This window comes from Lampetra planeri, chromosome 78 (assembly GCF_965212315.1).
Source record: "Lampetra planeri chromosome 78, kcLamPlan1.2.h2, whole genome shotgun sequence".
In the NCBI taxonomy this organism is placed as follows: Eukaryota; Metazoa; Chordata; class Hyperoartia; order Petromyzontiformes; family Petromyzontidae; genus Lampetra; species Lampetra planeri.
Window position 1 is genome coordinate 1989803 of NC_136183.1, and position 15400 is coordinate 2005202.

A 15400-nucleotide genomic window follows, 5' to 3' on the forward strand; every position below is an offset into this window, starting at 1 on the left:
TTCATTTTATTTTTAGACAATTTATTTTAATTTATTTATGCTTTTTATTTATTTATGTATGCATTTTAGTAATAAATAGTCTCTAAATTATTTTATACAACCACATTAATGTCTAATATGCCATATAAAATATAATTTCTTATACTCTGGAACGGATTATTTCCTTTCCCTTCATTTCTTATGGGAACAATCGTTTGGTTTACGTCATTTTCGGTATAAGTCCTAACTTCTGGAACGAATTAACGACGTATGCTAAGATACCACTGTAAATGAAAGATCAGAGGGCGCCGTGAGGCCGTGGCTTTACCGAAAGACCCATATAATGTATTCCTGCAGTCACGACAGCTTTAAGTCAAGATTTAAATAAACTTAAACTCGAAACCAGCTTTCTGACGTCACCACTGCATTGCGTAATCGGCGTCAGACGCGAGGGGTAGGTGTGCCCCGCTAGTGACGTCATGTCACTTGCTGCTGTCGCGTGACGTCACGAGACAGCAGGAAGCTGCCGATCCGCGCGCGCGCGCTCACTGAGTTCCGAGGTGAGAAGTTCACATCGTGGTGGTTGTTGTTGTTGTTTACCCAGGTAGAGCCTCGCTCCTTCTCTCTCTCGTAGAGATATCAATTGAGTAGCAGCGAGTGCGGAATCGATGTCCAGGTTGGAACATTACAACGCGGGGCCTAGCCATGCGGGGCCTTTCCTCCTGCCCTCGCCTGATTGTATTTGCTTTAATTCTCTGCTTAAGTTTAATTTGTCTTCATCTGGCTCACTACTTTGAAACTTTGTTTCTATTAAGTATTTCGGTTTTTTTCTCTTACCAGGCCAGGCCCACTTCAGCTGCTATACTGCTCTTGTTTTCAGAAGCGACCTGCCGACAACAAAGTGGCTTATCAACGTGTGGAATGTATATCAGTCAAATACTCTAAACGCGTGGTGATGTTGACTCTAAATGTGCAGGGAAAACCCGGAGGATCCAGAGGAAAAACCACGCGACCACGGGGAGAGAGACACGCAAACTCCAAATATACATCCGTAATACAGGTTTGTTTGGGTTAGATCGTCTTAACTATATAAATGTGTCGTTAAACCCGCCACCACCCGACACTGCCAACTAGTAACGGTTGGTCACATAAACAGCACGTGGCCAATTCGTCACTAGTGCAGCACTACACCGGTTGTGTGTTGGAGAGCCAAGCCACAACATTTACAATCTGAGTACGACGTTTGCCAGTAATTACAACCAGCTTCATCAGGCGACAGCCAAATGTTGTGCCTTGGCTCTGTGGGAATATAAATCGGCTCACTGGGATTATAGCTCAGCATGCTAACCGTTGCACTACCGCTCCCTATTCATGCACAAACATCGAAATTATAGTATTTATTCAATACTAGCTAAGTTACCTGGCTTTGCATCGGGTCTCAATAATCAAACATTAAGAGTAATGTATTGCTATGCTGGCTTTATTAGAATTATTTAATTTTGCCAATGAAGTCTGTAAATGTGTGTATATTGTTTCTTGATTTGAAGCTTACATGACTACAGGAATCTGGTTCTTTCGGTAAAGTCACGTAGGTAGAAAAAAAATAGATCACTATTATTTTTCTACCTACGTGTGTTTATTGTCACGGTTTATTGATTGTGTTATACAATCGCAGGGCTTATTTGTTTCATAATCAGGACAGATTTTAAATTCGTTGCCCTTGGAAAGCTTCAGGATAGACAATGTTTGGTTGTTTTGTTATCTGGTGGGTTTCATCGAATGAAGCTTAAATTTTGGCATACTAATCGACAGAAAATTGGCGGAAGAGCTCTTTGCATCTCAATAATAGATTTAAGCTGCTGTTTCGCACCATGATCCTGAAGGAAAAGAAGTCCATGGTGGAAATCTTCTTTTGTGTTGCCAAGCCTGTTGCTAGGTCAGTTTGGTGAAGTAGGAAATTGTAGCCATCATCACCTTGCCAGAAAATAAGTAGACATTGAAGAGCATCATTGGATCGGTGTGTTTCATTTCTGTGTAGGGTATTGCTCCTCAGTTTCAAGACGATGCCTCGAGTGACATGTTGTTCAGCTGTCAAAATGACAGCGACTTCAGATGTTGCGAGTGCATTTAAGCAGCACTCATGTTGACCATGTGGCGTTTACTCGGCATGAATGACAACATTGTACTCTGAAGTCATCTTCTCCATGGCAAACTTGAAACTGTCACCATAAGAGTGTGAACATCAGAGTGTTCCTTATGGAGCATGTCTTTCCACAGCATCTTGGTGTTGATGACATTTTAGCGATGCTGGTGAGCCTGTCTAGAACTGTCAGACATGCAGATAGATCTGTGGTAATGTAGGTAGGTCATTAGGTAGTGGCAGCAGATTGCCAATGCGATTATGTACCTGGCCCTGCACTTTAAATGTGGGCATGTAGCCAGATGTCGGGATGAGTTGGTTTGTACCCAAAACATGTAATTTGGATGCATGAGTTCTATCTTCTGTTGTTGTTTTGAAATTGGCTTGCATAGGTCGTGTTTCCAGGTATCAGTACATGAATAGGCTCGGGATGGTCATTAATTGGTACAGTTACAGCATAGCTCTGGAGGGTCTCCTTTTCATGTCATTGCATGGCAGTAGCTACAAGAAGTAGACATGGAACCAATTGCAACTACTAAATCAGAAGTGTAAATGAAGTGAGGAATATGTGGATCATATTGCTATAAAATATAGAAAAAGTAATAATACTTGCTATGCTATGTAAATAAAAATAACATTTTGCTAACCATTGGCGCAATATCTGGACTTATCTTCATGTAAATCAATGCATAGATTTCTGTTTATATGATTGTTGTTATGGTTGTACTTTATTAATCCCAAATCTCAAACATTACATACAATGAAACAAGAAATGGTAAAAAAAAGTAAAAACAGAGCAATGTAATACAATACACTATTAGACATTATTGTATAAAATAAATAAGTCTATTCCATGTGCTAGTGATTTTTTTTTATATTTTTAGGCAGTACATGGCAGGAGATTAGTTTTTCAAATTTAAATATTTTTCTGGGTTGGGACTCCCAGACCCCCTGGAAGATTTGGTCCCCCCCCAATGTTGACTCCATGGCTACGGCCTTGGTATATAGCGACTCTATAGCAGTAGCTACTAACTCTATCGTAGGAAATACTGACTTTAGTAATATCTACTCTATAGTAGTATATACCGACACGATAGCACTATCTACTATCACTACAGTAGTGTGTGCTGGCTGTAGTAGTAGTTACTATCACTACAGTGGTATGTACTAGCTGTAGTAGTAGCTATACTAACTTTAGCAATATGTACTGGCTGTAGTATTAGCTAAATTTAACTCTATAGCCGTGTGTACTGGCTGTAATAGTGGCTATACTAACTCTATAGCAGTGTGTACTGGCCATAGTAGTAGCTATACTAACTCTATAGCATTGTGTACTGGCTGTAATAGTAGATATACTAACTCTATAGCAGTGTGTACTGGCCATAGTACTAGCTATACTATATAGCAGTGTGTACTAGCTGTAGTAGTAGCTATACTAACTCTATAGCAGTGTGTACTGGCTGTAATATTAGATATACTAACTCTATAGCAGTGTGTACTGACCGTAGTAGTAGCTATATTAACTCTATAGCAGTGTGTACTGCCCATAGTAGTAGCTATACTAACTCTATAGCAGTGTGTACTGTATGTAGTAGTAGCTATACAAACTCTATAGCAGTGTGTACTGTATGTAGTAGTAGCTATACAAACTCTTTAGCAGTGTGTACTGTATGTAGTAGTAGCTATACAAACTCTATCAGTGTGTACTGGCTGTAGTAGTAGCTATACTATATATATAGCTGTGTGTATTGGCTGTAGTAGTAGATATACAAATTCTATAGCAGTGTGTACTGGCTGCAGTAGTAGCTATACTATATCTATAGCAGTGTGTACTGGCTGTAGTAGTAGCTATACTAACTCGATAGCAGTGTGTACTGGCTGTAGTAGTGGCTATACTAACTTTATAGAAGTGTGTACTGGCTGTAGTAGTAACTATACTAACTCTATGATAGTAATCTTTGGTTATTTCGTTGAGTCATGTAGATAGAAAAATAATAATACAAATAAAGTGAATAATAACGTGAATAAAAAATAATAAAAATAACCATTAATGTAAACTGTAGCCTGGTTATTAAGTTTTGTGAGTGTACTGGCAGTCTATGACGTAGACTGTAGAAATGGTTATTCATAACTAAGAATAAGTCTATAGACTGCCAGTACACTCGCTCAGCTTAATAACCATTGCTACAACCTACATTATAGACTGCCAGTACACTCACCAAACTTAATAAGCAGGCTACAGCCTCCAGTATAGAGTGCCAGTATACTCACCAAGGTTAAGATGATGCTCGTCTACATTATAGACTGCCAGTACACTCACCCAGCTTAATAACCATTGCTTCAGTCTACATTATAGACTGCCAGTACACTAATCGAGGTTAAGAACCAGGCTACAGTCCACATTATAGACTGCCAGTACACTCACCAAACTTAATGAGCAGGCTACAGTCAACATTATAGAGTGCCAGTACACTCACCGTGGTTAGGAACCAGGCTACAGTCTACATTATCGACTGCCAGTACGCTCACCGAGGTTAAGAATAATGCTAGTCTACATTATAGACTGCCAGTACACTCACCCAGCTTAATAACCATTGCTACAGTCTACATTATAGACTGCCAGTACACTAATCGAGGTTAAGAACCAGGCTATATTTCGATTTAAAGCTTTCGTGACTGCAGGGATTCATCTTCTTGGTTCTTTCGGTAAAGTCACGTAGAAGGGAAGTAATAAAATAATAAAAATAAAACATAATAAAACCAGGCTATAGTCTACATTATAGACTGCCAGTACACTCAACCAACCTAATAACCATTACTATACTTTACTTGGTTAATAACATCCTTCCAATGATTGGTCAGTGTGTACCCATCTTCTCAGTTGAAGTTGTGTCTGTGTTTATATATCTGGATGGCTTCATGAACAAATCTTTGATGATAGCGGTGGGTTTGCAGAGTACCTTCGTCTTGTAAAAATCAATTTCGTGTGAGCCCACAGCGTTAAAACAATGATCAGCAATGGCAGAGGTATTGATCCAACCATGTTTCAGATCTGCCTTGTGTTCGCTAACACGTTCCGAGACATGTCGTTTCGTTTCCCCAATGTAACTGCTGCCGCAGCCACAACTTAGTTTGTAGACACCAGGGTATTGCATGTCAGGAATCACATCCTTCACATATAGGATCAAATCACGGATTTTGTGTACTGTGTTGAAACAAACCTCGATCTTGTGTTAGATTAAGATTTTTGGAAATATTTTTGGTAACCCCTGCTATGTATGGCAAAGTGATGGTTTTGATTGAATCCTAAGATGGTTGTTTCCCCATGGCTGGGGAGACAGCTTTGCGGATTGAACTATCAGAATATCCATTCATCCTGAGGGCTTGGTGTACGTGCTCCAGCTCACTGACTAGGTGACGCTGGTCGGAGATGCAACGGGCCCTATGGTGTAGTGTTTTGATTAGGGAATTCTTCTGGGCTGGATCGTGGTGGGAGTCAGGCTTTAGATAGGCATCCATGTGGATGGCTTTCCTGTAGACAGTGTCCCAACGAGCCATCAGGTCCCTTTTCGATCACAACATCCAGGAATGGTAGCTTGCCATCAGTTTCCACTTCCATGGTGAATTTGATAGATGGGTGTATGGAATTGATGTGGTTGAGCGTTAATATGGCTACTACTACGGCCAGTACACACTGCTATAGAGTTAGTACAGTGAGGGAAAAAAGTATTTGATCCCCTGCTGATTGTGTACGTTTGCCCACTGACAAAGAAATCATCAGTCTATAATTTTAATGGTAGGTTTATTTGAACAGTGAGAGACAGAATAACAACAACAAAATCCAGAAAAACACATGTCAAAAATGTTATGAATGTATTTGCATTTTAATGAGGGAAATAAGTATTTGACCCCTCTGCAAAACATGACTTAGTACTTGGTGGCAAAACCCTTGTTGGCAATCACAGAGGTCAGACGTTTTTTGTAGTTGGCCACCAGGTTTGCACACATCTCAGGAGGGATTTTGTCCCACTCCTCTTTACAGATCTTCTCCAAGTCATTAAGGTTTCAAGGCTGACGTTTGGCAACTCGAACATGCAGCTCCCTCCACAGATTTTCTATGGGATTAAGGTCTGGAGACTGGCTAGGCCACTCCAGGATCTTAATGTGCTTCTTCTTGAGCCACTCCTTTGTTGCCTTGGCCGTGTGTTTTGGGTCTTTGTCATGCTGGAATACCCATCCACGACCCATTTTCAATGCCCTGGCTGAGGAAAGGAGGTTCTCACCCAAGATTTGACGGTACATGGGCCCGTTCATCGTCCCTTTGATGTGGTGAAGTTGTCCTGTCCCCTTAGCAGAAAAACACCCCCAAAGCATAATGTTTCCACCTCCATTTTTGACGGTGAGGATGGTGTTCTTGGGGTCATAGGCAGCATTCCTCCTCCTCCAAACACGGCGAGTTGAGTTGATGCCAAAGAGTTCCATTTTGGTCTCATCTGACCACAACACTTTCACCCAGTTGTCCTCTGAATCATTCAGATTTTTATTGGCAAACTTCAGACGGGCATGTATATGTGCTTTCTTGAGCAGGGGGACCTTGCGGGCGCTGCAGGATTTCAGTCCTTCACGGCGTAGTGTGTTACCAACTGTTTTCTTGGTGACTATGGTCCCAGCTGCCTTGAGATCATTGACAAGATCCTCCCGTGTAGTTCTTGGCTGATTCCTCACCGTTCTCATGATCATTGCAACTCCACGAGGTGAGATCTTGCATGGAGCCCCAGGCCGAGGGAGATTGACAGTTTTGTGTTTCTTCCATTTGCGAATAATCGCACCAACTGTTGTCACCTTCTCACCAAGCTGCTTGGCGATGGTCTTGAAGCCCATTCCAGCCTTGTGTAGGTCTACAATCTTGTCCCTGACATCCTTGGAGAGCTCTTTGGTCTTGGCCATGGTGGAGAGTTTGGAATCTGATTGATTGATTGCTTCTGTGAACAGGTGTCTTTTATACAGGTAGCAAGCTGAGATTAGGAGCACTCCCTTTAAGAGTGTGCTCCTAATCTCAGCTCGTTACCTGTATGAAAGACACCTGGGAGCCAGAAATATTTCTGATTGAGAGGGGGTCAAATACTTATTTCCCTCATTAAAATGCAAATCAATTTATAACATTTTTGACATGCGTTTTTCTGGATTTTTTGGTTGTTATTCTGTCTCTCACTGTTCAAATAAACCTACCATTAAAATTATAGACTGATCATTTCTTTGTCAGTGGGCAAACGTACAAAATCAGCAGGGGATCAAATACTTTTTTCCCTCACTGTATGCTGCAGGGCAGTTAATAGATATTTGCTCTGCAAAAACAATGAGGTCGGAAGAGCAACGCCCACATGAATAGGTGGAACGCCGAGTTCCTAAAACAGTGGGGAGCACAGCTGGTTCATCTGTCAGTCATCCCTTGACACCTGGATCATTCCCATTACCTGCTGACAAGGAATCCACACTTACATGGCCTTAAATTGCACCTATCATGGCATTAGCAATGGGATAAGGTTACTTGCAATTCGTCATTAATGGTGGATGTTTTGTGTACATAATGTTAATTATCCATGTGAAATGTACGTGTATTTAAAAGTTTATCTTTGTGGGGAGCTGTAGTGCAGTTATTTCTTTGCATTATGAACTCAACAATTAGTTTGATTATTGCCAAAAGCAAACATGATTGAAAAGTGAAAACTGAACTTATTGTGGGCCTCTGCTATGTTGATTGATCGTAAATTAATTACATGGTGAAGTGAGGAAGCATTAATATTTAACAGATGAAGGTGGCCAGGCATGGTTCTGGACACACCACGACCTTTCTACCATGCCAGTGTGTGACAGTGTCAAGTTTGTATTTGCAGTAAAGTATATAAAAAATTGTGCATGGAGGTTAAATCAAAACAATAGTTTATTTTAGTTTTCCTCTGGAACTTTTTGTAAGAATGGAAACAGTCAGGAAAATATCCCAGCACATATGCAGCTGAAGTTAGATCTTTTTATCCGAGCATTCAAGCAAATCTGAATCTGGCTTCACACCTCTTAAGTTGCGATTGAACATTTAATAATGCATTTCTGCATAATAAAAATAGTATTATTATCAACAGCCTTTGCTATGTTAGCTGAATTTAGCTTTTTTAAATATTGCTTTTGTAGCCAGGCAGCCGAAATTGTGTTCTTGGTGTTTTGGGTTAACATTTATTTTGAAGCTACTAGGGCCTCCAGGCATATAACAATTTGCCCTCTCATTGTGTGCCTTAACAGCCCGTGTGATGAATTGGGGAATATCTTGAATATATGAATAAATATAGACGTGTAAGTCATGTGTGACTGTTAATATATTCATTCCTCTTGTGTCTCGATACTGACATAGATGGTGTGTATATTTTTTTCTGTCTGCAGCTGACGCTTCTTCTGACGCTTCCTCTGCAGAATTGGTCTGATGGAGAAAAGGCACTCAGTGCAGCTCGGTACAAAAAGGCAACAATGGGACCAGTATGCAAACAGCATGGATTGTACTGTAAATTTGACACAGGACCAGAAAACTCAAACAGGAGAGAAACCCTTCAGGTGCACCCTTTGCAGGAAGGCGTTTGCAGATTCATCGCATCTTAAATTACACCAGAGAACACACACGGGAGAGAAACCTTTAAAATGCACTGTCTGTGAGAAGTCATTTGCATGGGCATCAGGTCTTCAGTTCCACCAGAGAACACACACAGGAGAGAAACCTTTCAAATGCACTGTCTGTAAGAAGGCATTTGCATGGGCATCAGGTCTTCAGATCCACCAGAGAACACACACAGGAGAGAAACCAAACAAGTGCAGTGTGTGTGGGAAGGCATTTTCAAGTTCATTTTATTTTAAAATACACCAGAGAATACACACAGGAGATCACCCCTTCAAGTGCAGTGTGTGTGAGAAGGAATTTTCACAGTCACCAAATCTTAAAAAACACCAGAGAACACACACAGGAGAGAAACCCTTCAGGTGCACTCTGTGCGGGAAGGCGTTTGCGCAGTCGCCACATCTTCATAAACACCAGAGAACACACACAGGAGAGAAACCTTTCAGGTGCACCCTTTGCGGGAAGCGCTTTGCAGAATCATCACATCTTAAAGAACACCAGAGAACACACACTGGAGAGAAACCTTTCAAGTGCAGTGTGTGTGAGAAGGAATTTTCACAGTCACCAAATCTTAAAAAACACCAGAGAACACACACAGGAGATAAACCCTTCAAGTGCACTCTGTGCAGTAAGGAGTTTGCACAGTCATATTATCTTAAAAAACACCATAGAACACACACAGGCGAGAAACCTTTCAAGTGCAGTGTGTGTGAGAAGGCATTTGCACAGTCATCAGTTCTTCATCGACACCAGAGAACACACAGGCATCACAAGATCCCCAAGGAGTGTCGTCTTAAATCGACTTGTGAAAGTCAAAGTGCTGCAATGAGCCCATCCCTCCTGAAAAAAGAACCAGAAGCAAATTCCAGCTTGGACACTATGAAATGTATCAAGGTGAAATTTGAAGAGGCGAAGGTGAAATGTGAAGAGGCGACAGTGAAGAGCGAAGAAGTGAAGGTAAAATGTGAAGATGTGATGAAGAGCAAAGAAGTGAATGTACAATGTGAAGATGAACATTCAACTCCAAAATCAGACCTTCACATCAATGGAGGCAACATGAAGCAGGAGGAGAATTCTGACTGTGAGGCAGAGCGAGGCAACTCCCAGCAGTTTGTGGAAGTGGAGGTGTGGGTGGACTTCTTTGACAATACAAAGTCAAATGGAGACCCTGTAGATGTGTAAGCTTGAGACAATGAAGCTCCAATAGATTCACCTTTGTCACAGGCCTGCAGAGTAAGAGCGGTCAGTATTTGCGGACCTGTGGGTTGGGTAGATCTCTAACTAGGAGCGAGAGCCAATAAGCTCCCAAGCATTCACTATGTTATAATAATAATATTAGCATTTTTATGGTGCTTGCTCAATCGCCTCAGCAACTCGGCGTTTTGTATCATATCTCATCACAAACACTCAAAAGAGCACGCCATTTGGAACCCACTGTTCTGATAGTGCATTGTCTTTTTGCTGTACGCCTTTCAGCGTCCTCTGGTCAAACACCGTTTGAGACTAGGCTTGAAAGAAAGCCGTCTCTGGTGTGAAGCAATCAGTTTCAAAGACAACGCATACATTATCAGAGTATGTTTTTGTTTGCATTCTGACCACAAGTATTCCTTGTAAAAGGTTTCAGTTTGGTGTATTAACATATCAACACCTGTTTCCAGAAAAAAGGAGAAAACATATTCTCACTCGAAGAGTATGTTGCATATATGCCTTTTCCAACATTTTTTTATTAAGAGTGATTCTGCCTATTTTTTTCATAATTTTGATCTGGATCTAATGCTGGGGCATGGAAGGGTGAGTGTCGTCGTCCCCCCCCGCTGCCTCCTGCCTTGCCACACAAAAGGCAGCTGGAGGATAATTACTCACAAACCTGTTTGGGAAGTCATAAAATGTAATATAAAAAACTGCAAACTCAAGTATCAGATCTAGAGTAATTCAAAAGAAAACAAAGCAAAATAGGTCAATCACACACGACCAAGATAATGTATTCCATAGGACCAGAGTCTCCAAACCGCCTTTGTCTCCCAGCAGCACATGGTAGCAATAAATTGCATACACAGGGAGGGTGCCTCCCCTTGAGATATCAAACACCATGAAGGAATTCCAAACCACGACGGAAGTACTGTAAACATTGCTCAAAACATACCTTGAGTCACTTACAGAATCAAAACTGCAAAAAGGGTACGGTATCAAGCTATAAGAGGTAAAATAATATTTTTTACTTCCAACCGGTGCACGAGAGAACACGACTTCAAAGGCCACAGCACCCTTCTTCGAGAGAGACAAAAATGTAATACCCCAACCGTGAAGGAAGGGGGGAGAACGCGACCGGACAGGGGAAACCCCCCGCCTTAATCTTCCAGATTAATTATTGCAGAGGGTTAGAGGACTGGAAGGACGCAATTGGGGGCAATTTGGAGCATCTATTTCCATTGATGGCAGGGTGGGTTGACGAAGGGGACAGGAATCAGGCCTTGATGAGACTTAACAGATTACTTCAATAAAATTAGAACACAAACACAACAGACAAATAGCTGTTCCTATAGATAGAGCGAAATCAAAGGAATTCCGGTCCGTTGTGAGAAGGTGAGCCGAGGTGGGCGAATTTCACATGCAATTTAACCTTGGAATGCGAGTAACTTGGTCTGCGAGTGTTTTGCAAGACGAGCAAACATTTTTCATAATTTTAACTTTATAAACGAGCGAGGTCTTGCAATACGAGTAGTACGTATACGCTTTGTCTGCCGAGCGTCACGTGATCACAACTGAGCCGATGGTTCTTCTCTCGCTGCAGGATTGTGGGTAATCGTCTCCCATGCTCGGTCTCAGTTGGCGTGCCTCACTCGTATAGTCAACATCCGTGCGAGCGTATACTGTTTACTATCGTGTTGTAACCACGTGTGTGTGCGTAAAGCATTTTTTAAATTGTGTCCAAGTGTAGTGACTGTTCTTTAGTAACTGTACTGCAACAATAGCAGTGTCACATTTCTGCAAAATCCTCAAAAGGAGGCAAAAGCAAGTGTCATTGGATAGGTTTCTTGTTAAAGTCTCACAAAAAGAAAAATATTCCAGTGAGCCAACAGATAGCAGTAATTCCGTTAGTGACAGTGAAAGTCGTCCTATACAATAACCCTCTCCTCTCTCTCGTCTCCCTCACACTAGCCACGATTACTTTAATTAATACATTTGATTACTTTATATTAAATGTAAATAATAAAAATATATTTTGTATTAATCATTTTACATTAATGTTTCTGGGTTGTGGAACGAAACATCTGAGTTTCAATTCTTTTGGGGAAATTCGCTTTGATATACGAGTGCTTTGGATTACAAACACGTTTCTGGAACGAATTATGCTCGCAATCCAAGGTTTTACTGTATAAGCAAGGACACCGATCATGCAACCGAGTCTTGCTGCGGAAAGCTCCGGGGGTGGGCCCCGCAATCGACCAAGGATGGCGAGGCTTGCAGAGTAGCGATATGTCACCGAGTACGAGTTCGGCGCTGACAGACGAAGTATCGCTAAAAGTTTTATTATACATTGAGTGGCAACTCCCACCAGCAGCTGCAGCAAGAGAGAAAGAGTGACGAGCAATGACAAGCAATCAATCTGGAGAAAGGGCGGAAAAGGGCCAAGCATCGATCAAGCGAGCATCGCACAGGACCAGAAGCAGAAGTGGCTAACGACCACCAATGAGCGTGCGGACTTGGAAGCCGAGCACACTCCTGCAAAGGTCAAGTCTACGAGAACCAACCGTGCCTGATGCAAGTGAGAGAGTGTGACCGGCACAACCTAGAAAGAGTGTCGGCACCAGCGACCAGCGGACGAGCTGTGAGCGCAATCGGGCACCTTCAAAGACAAGCGTAGTGCTGACTCGGCTCATCCAGCAGCAGAGAGGCCTGCAGTTGCCGCCAAGAGAGTGAGAGCGCCGTGTGTATGACACCCCCACACACGACTCATCGCTCAGCAGGGAACCAACACATTTTTGGTACAAGAAACGCCCCACCTCGGCGTCCGCTTAACGCAAAGAGTTGAGCAAGGAGACAATACACCAACACACATAATGCATATATCGGGACTAATAAGATTACTCCAAAGTTATCTTTGTGTTTCAAAAAGGGTTGCCATCCTAAGGTGGTGCGTCAACTATTAGCTGATCGTGGAAAGTATTGCTGCCCATTGAGTTACGTAGATACGGTCGTTTAGAAGTATTTTAGTCATTCTTGTTAATTGCATAATCTATACCAATGAATTCATTGAGGAAACTAACATTTATAAACATCTATGTTACGAATCCACACACAGGGATACAATTGTGTTAAAAGCTTTCTTTTCATCACATAATCTTGCCCGCGAATTTATTAAAGCCCTTAGCCAATTGATAAACATTTGTTAGACAAGCAAGCACACTACCGCACAACATTGTTCCAAAGCATTACGTTAATTGCATAATCTTACAAATGAATTCATTGAGGTCTACCTTTGCTTAGGCACATGTTTCTTTATTACTGTTCGTATGAATATGGTCACATTAATTTTAAGGACTGTTGCTGTATATGATCACCTTACTCTGAAGAATGAGCCAATTGTTCTGTTACCCAGTTTGACAAACAATTATTGAGGGTTAAATGTACGGATCATTGAGGAGGACATCTCCAGGAGTACTGTGTTGGCATTCCTAGCATAAGAGTTCGCATATTAGAATGTTATGTGTTTTTTAGAGATTAAAGTTGCTTAACACAGAAGAGTCTTAAGTGGTGCCTTCTTAAGTTCATGCATAATATTAATTATAGGAACTGTATCCTGCGGAGAGATCTGAATTTTGAGACCTGACATAACACTAAGACATAATAAGTAAAAGTTAAAGTGAAAATCATTGTATTATCCTGATTGATAATACAACCCTAGACAACGAAGCAGAGCCTAATTAGCACAATTACATATACTTACATAACTTCATACAATTACACCATTGTATTATCCAGATTGATAGTTCACCCTAGACAACGAGGCAGAGCCGAATTATGAGAATTGAATACATTAGCATAATTACATACTTGCATAACTTCCTAATTAACATACATGCAACATTTTCATAATTAATTAAATTAGCATAATTTCGGACAAATTTAAGTTGTTTTTTTAATTTTCTTTTAATTTTTATCATTTTTCAGACCGAATATATACAACGGGTGGAAAAATTCAGATATACGCAGAAATGCAAGAACAGAAATCAGTACTGCTCAACGAATCTCCAAACTGCGAGTGGAGAAGTCCAAACCATCAAGCACATCACCGATGAATGCTCCATCCATGCACATCCTGGCGGTATCGCTAAAATCCACACTGCATCAACCACATCATTGGACTGGATAAGGAACCTTTGCATTCATTCATGACGATCATTAAAAATATTAACTTTTCACAATGCCATACCAAAGAAGAAAAACTGCGAGTCAATCTCCGGGGATTGCCCTCGTGACTGGCAAATTGATAGGGAGTTCTGCATTGGTAGAAACCACGCATCACGGAGAGTTTTTTGTTATTGCGTCATTGAGAGAGGCTGCCAGCCAAGGCTGGTGCTCACAGTATTGCTATACAAACGTGGGGAAGAGTGCCTAGCATTACTATTCCCGGTGGCGAGGTCGCTCTGTACAGGCAACACTTACGATCATAGAGTGACAATCGTTCGGATTGTGCTGAGATCAAAGTCAACCCTTTGAGGGAAAACTGGTGCAACCACTATTCGTGAGAGTGCCCCTTGAAATCGCAACCCACAGGCGAAGTTTAGTTGAGGGTCGGATCAGAGATTGACACGGAACGATATAACTTGATCTGAAGCGTGTCCTCTCTGCAGCACGAGTCGTACAAACAACTGTAAGAGGACTCTTTTGAAGGGGGGGGGAGGAGACGACATGTGCTGTCTCTTCAAGTTGCTCCACAGTCTGCAAGGATCAACAGTGTCTGGTGCCAAGGGGGGTGACGCGCGGCAACCAGCGGACGAGCTGCGAGTGGTTTCTGGTGACAGGATCATCGCGCACATCGATGCAGTTGGAGCCGGACCCATCATCCCTGCCAGCACGGGCACCGCCAAAGAGTGACCAGCGTGCCTACTCGACAATCACCCCAGCGGTGGAGAGAGACTGACAAAGCAGCCAAGAGCACCGTGTTCAACACACGCTGACCCAGCGCCCCTACTGGGGATCTGAGGTATTTTTGGTACAAGGAACGCAGCACTCAAGTTAGCAAGAAGACAACAACTGCCATTCTCCACTAAGTGGTGGTGACATCACCACGACGCTTGTGCCAGGCTATGTTTTTCAGTTTTCAGTTTCATTTATTGACTAGGGTGCAACCGCAACAAAACAAAAACATGAACAAGAAACATCTTAAAGTGACTGCACGCAACAGAAAAATCCTGGGAAAAAACAGCAAAGTCTTCCAGAAAAAACACTATATCAACGCTGTGTGCAAAAATCCAATTGGGATGCAAGTCAAACAATAACAACCATAACACAATGTAGATTAAAGTTATCAGGCTCACTCTGTACACTATAATCAAAACTCAAGATCATATTTTGCAGCGGTCATCCGGAGCGATACATTTGATTTCAGGCCATTCTGA

General features: G+C 41.8%; 1 protein-coding gene across 3 annotated transcripts; it reads left to right on the forward strand.

The window, feature by feature from the left end:
- The first annotated feature begins 467 nt into the window (after positions 1 to 467).
- LOC144738156 (uncharacterized) lies at positions 468 to 13520 on the forward strand. Of its 3 annotated transcripts, none has more exons than XM_078621123.1 (3): positions 468 to 539; positions 956 to 1039; positions 8552 to 13520. In XM_078621123.1, the coding sequence occupies exon 3, from the start codon at positions 8592 to 8594 to the stop codon at positions 9957 to 9959; it is 1368 nt and encodes a 455-aa protein (XP_078477249.1). In that variant the 5' UTR covers positions 468 to 539; positions 956 to 1039; positions 8552 to 8591; the 3' UTR covers positions 9960 to 13520. The 3 variants fall into 3 exon arrangements, with proteins under 3 accessions (XP_078477249.1, XP_078477251.1, XP_078477250.1); XM_078621125.1 differs by having other exon boundaries at positions 8582 to 13520; XM_078621124.1 differs by lacking the exon at positions 468 to 539 and having other exon boundaries at positions 546 to 1039.
- The last annotated feature ends 1880 nt before the right edge of the window (positions 13521 to 15400 follow it).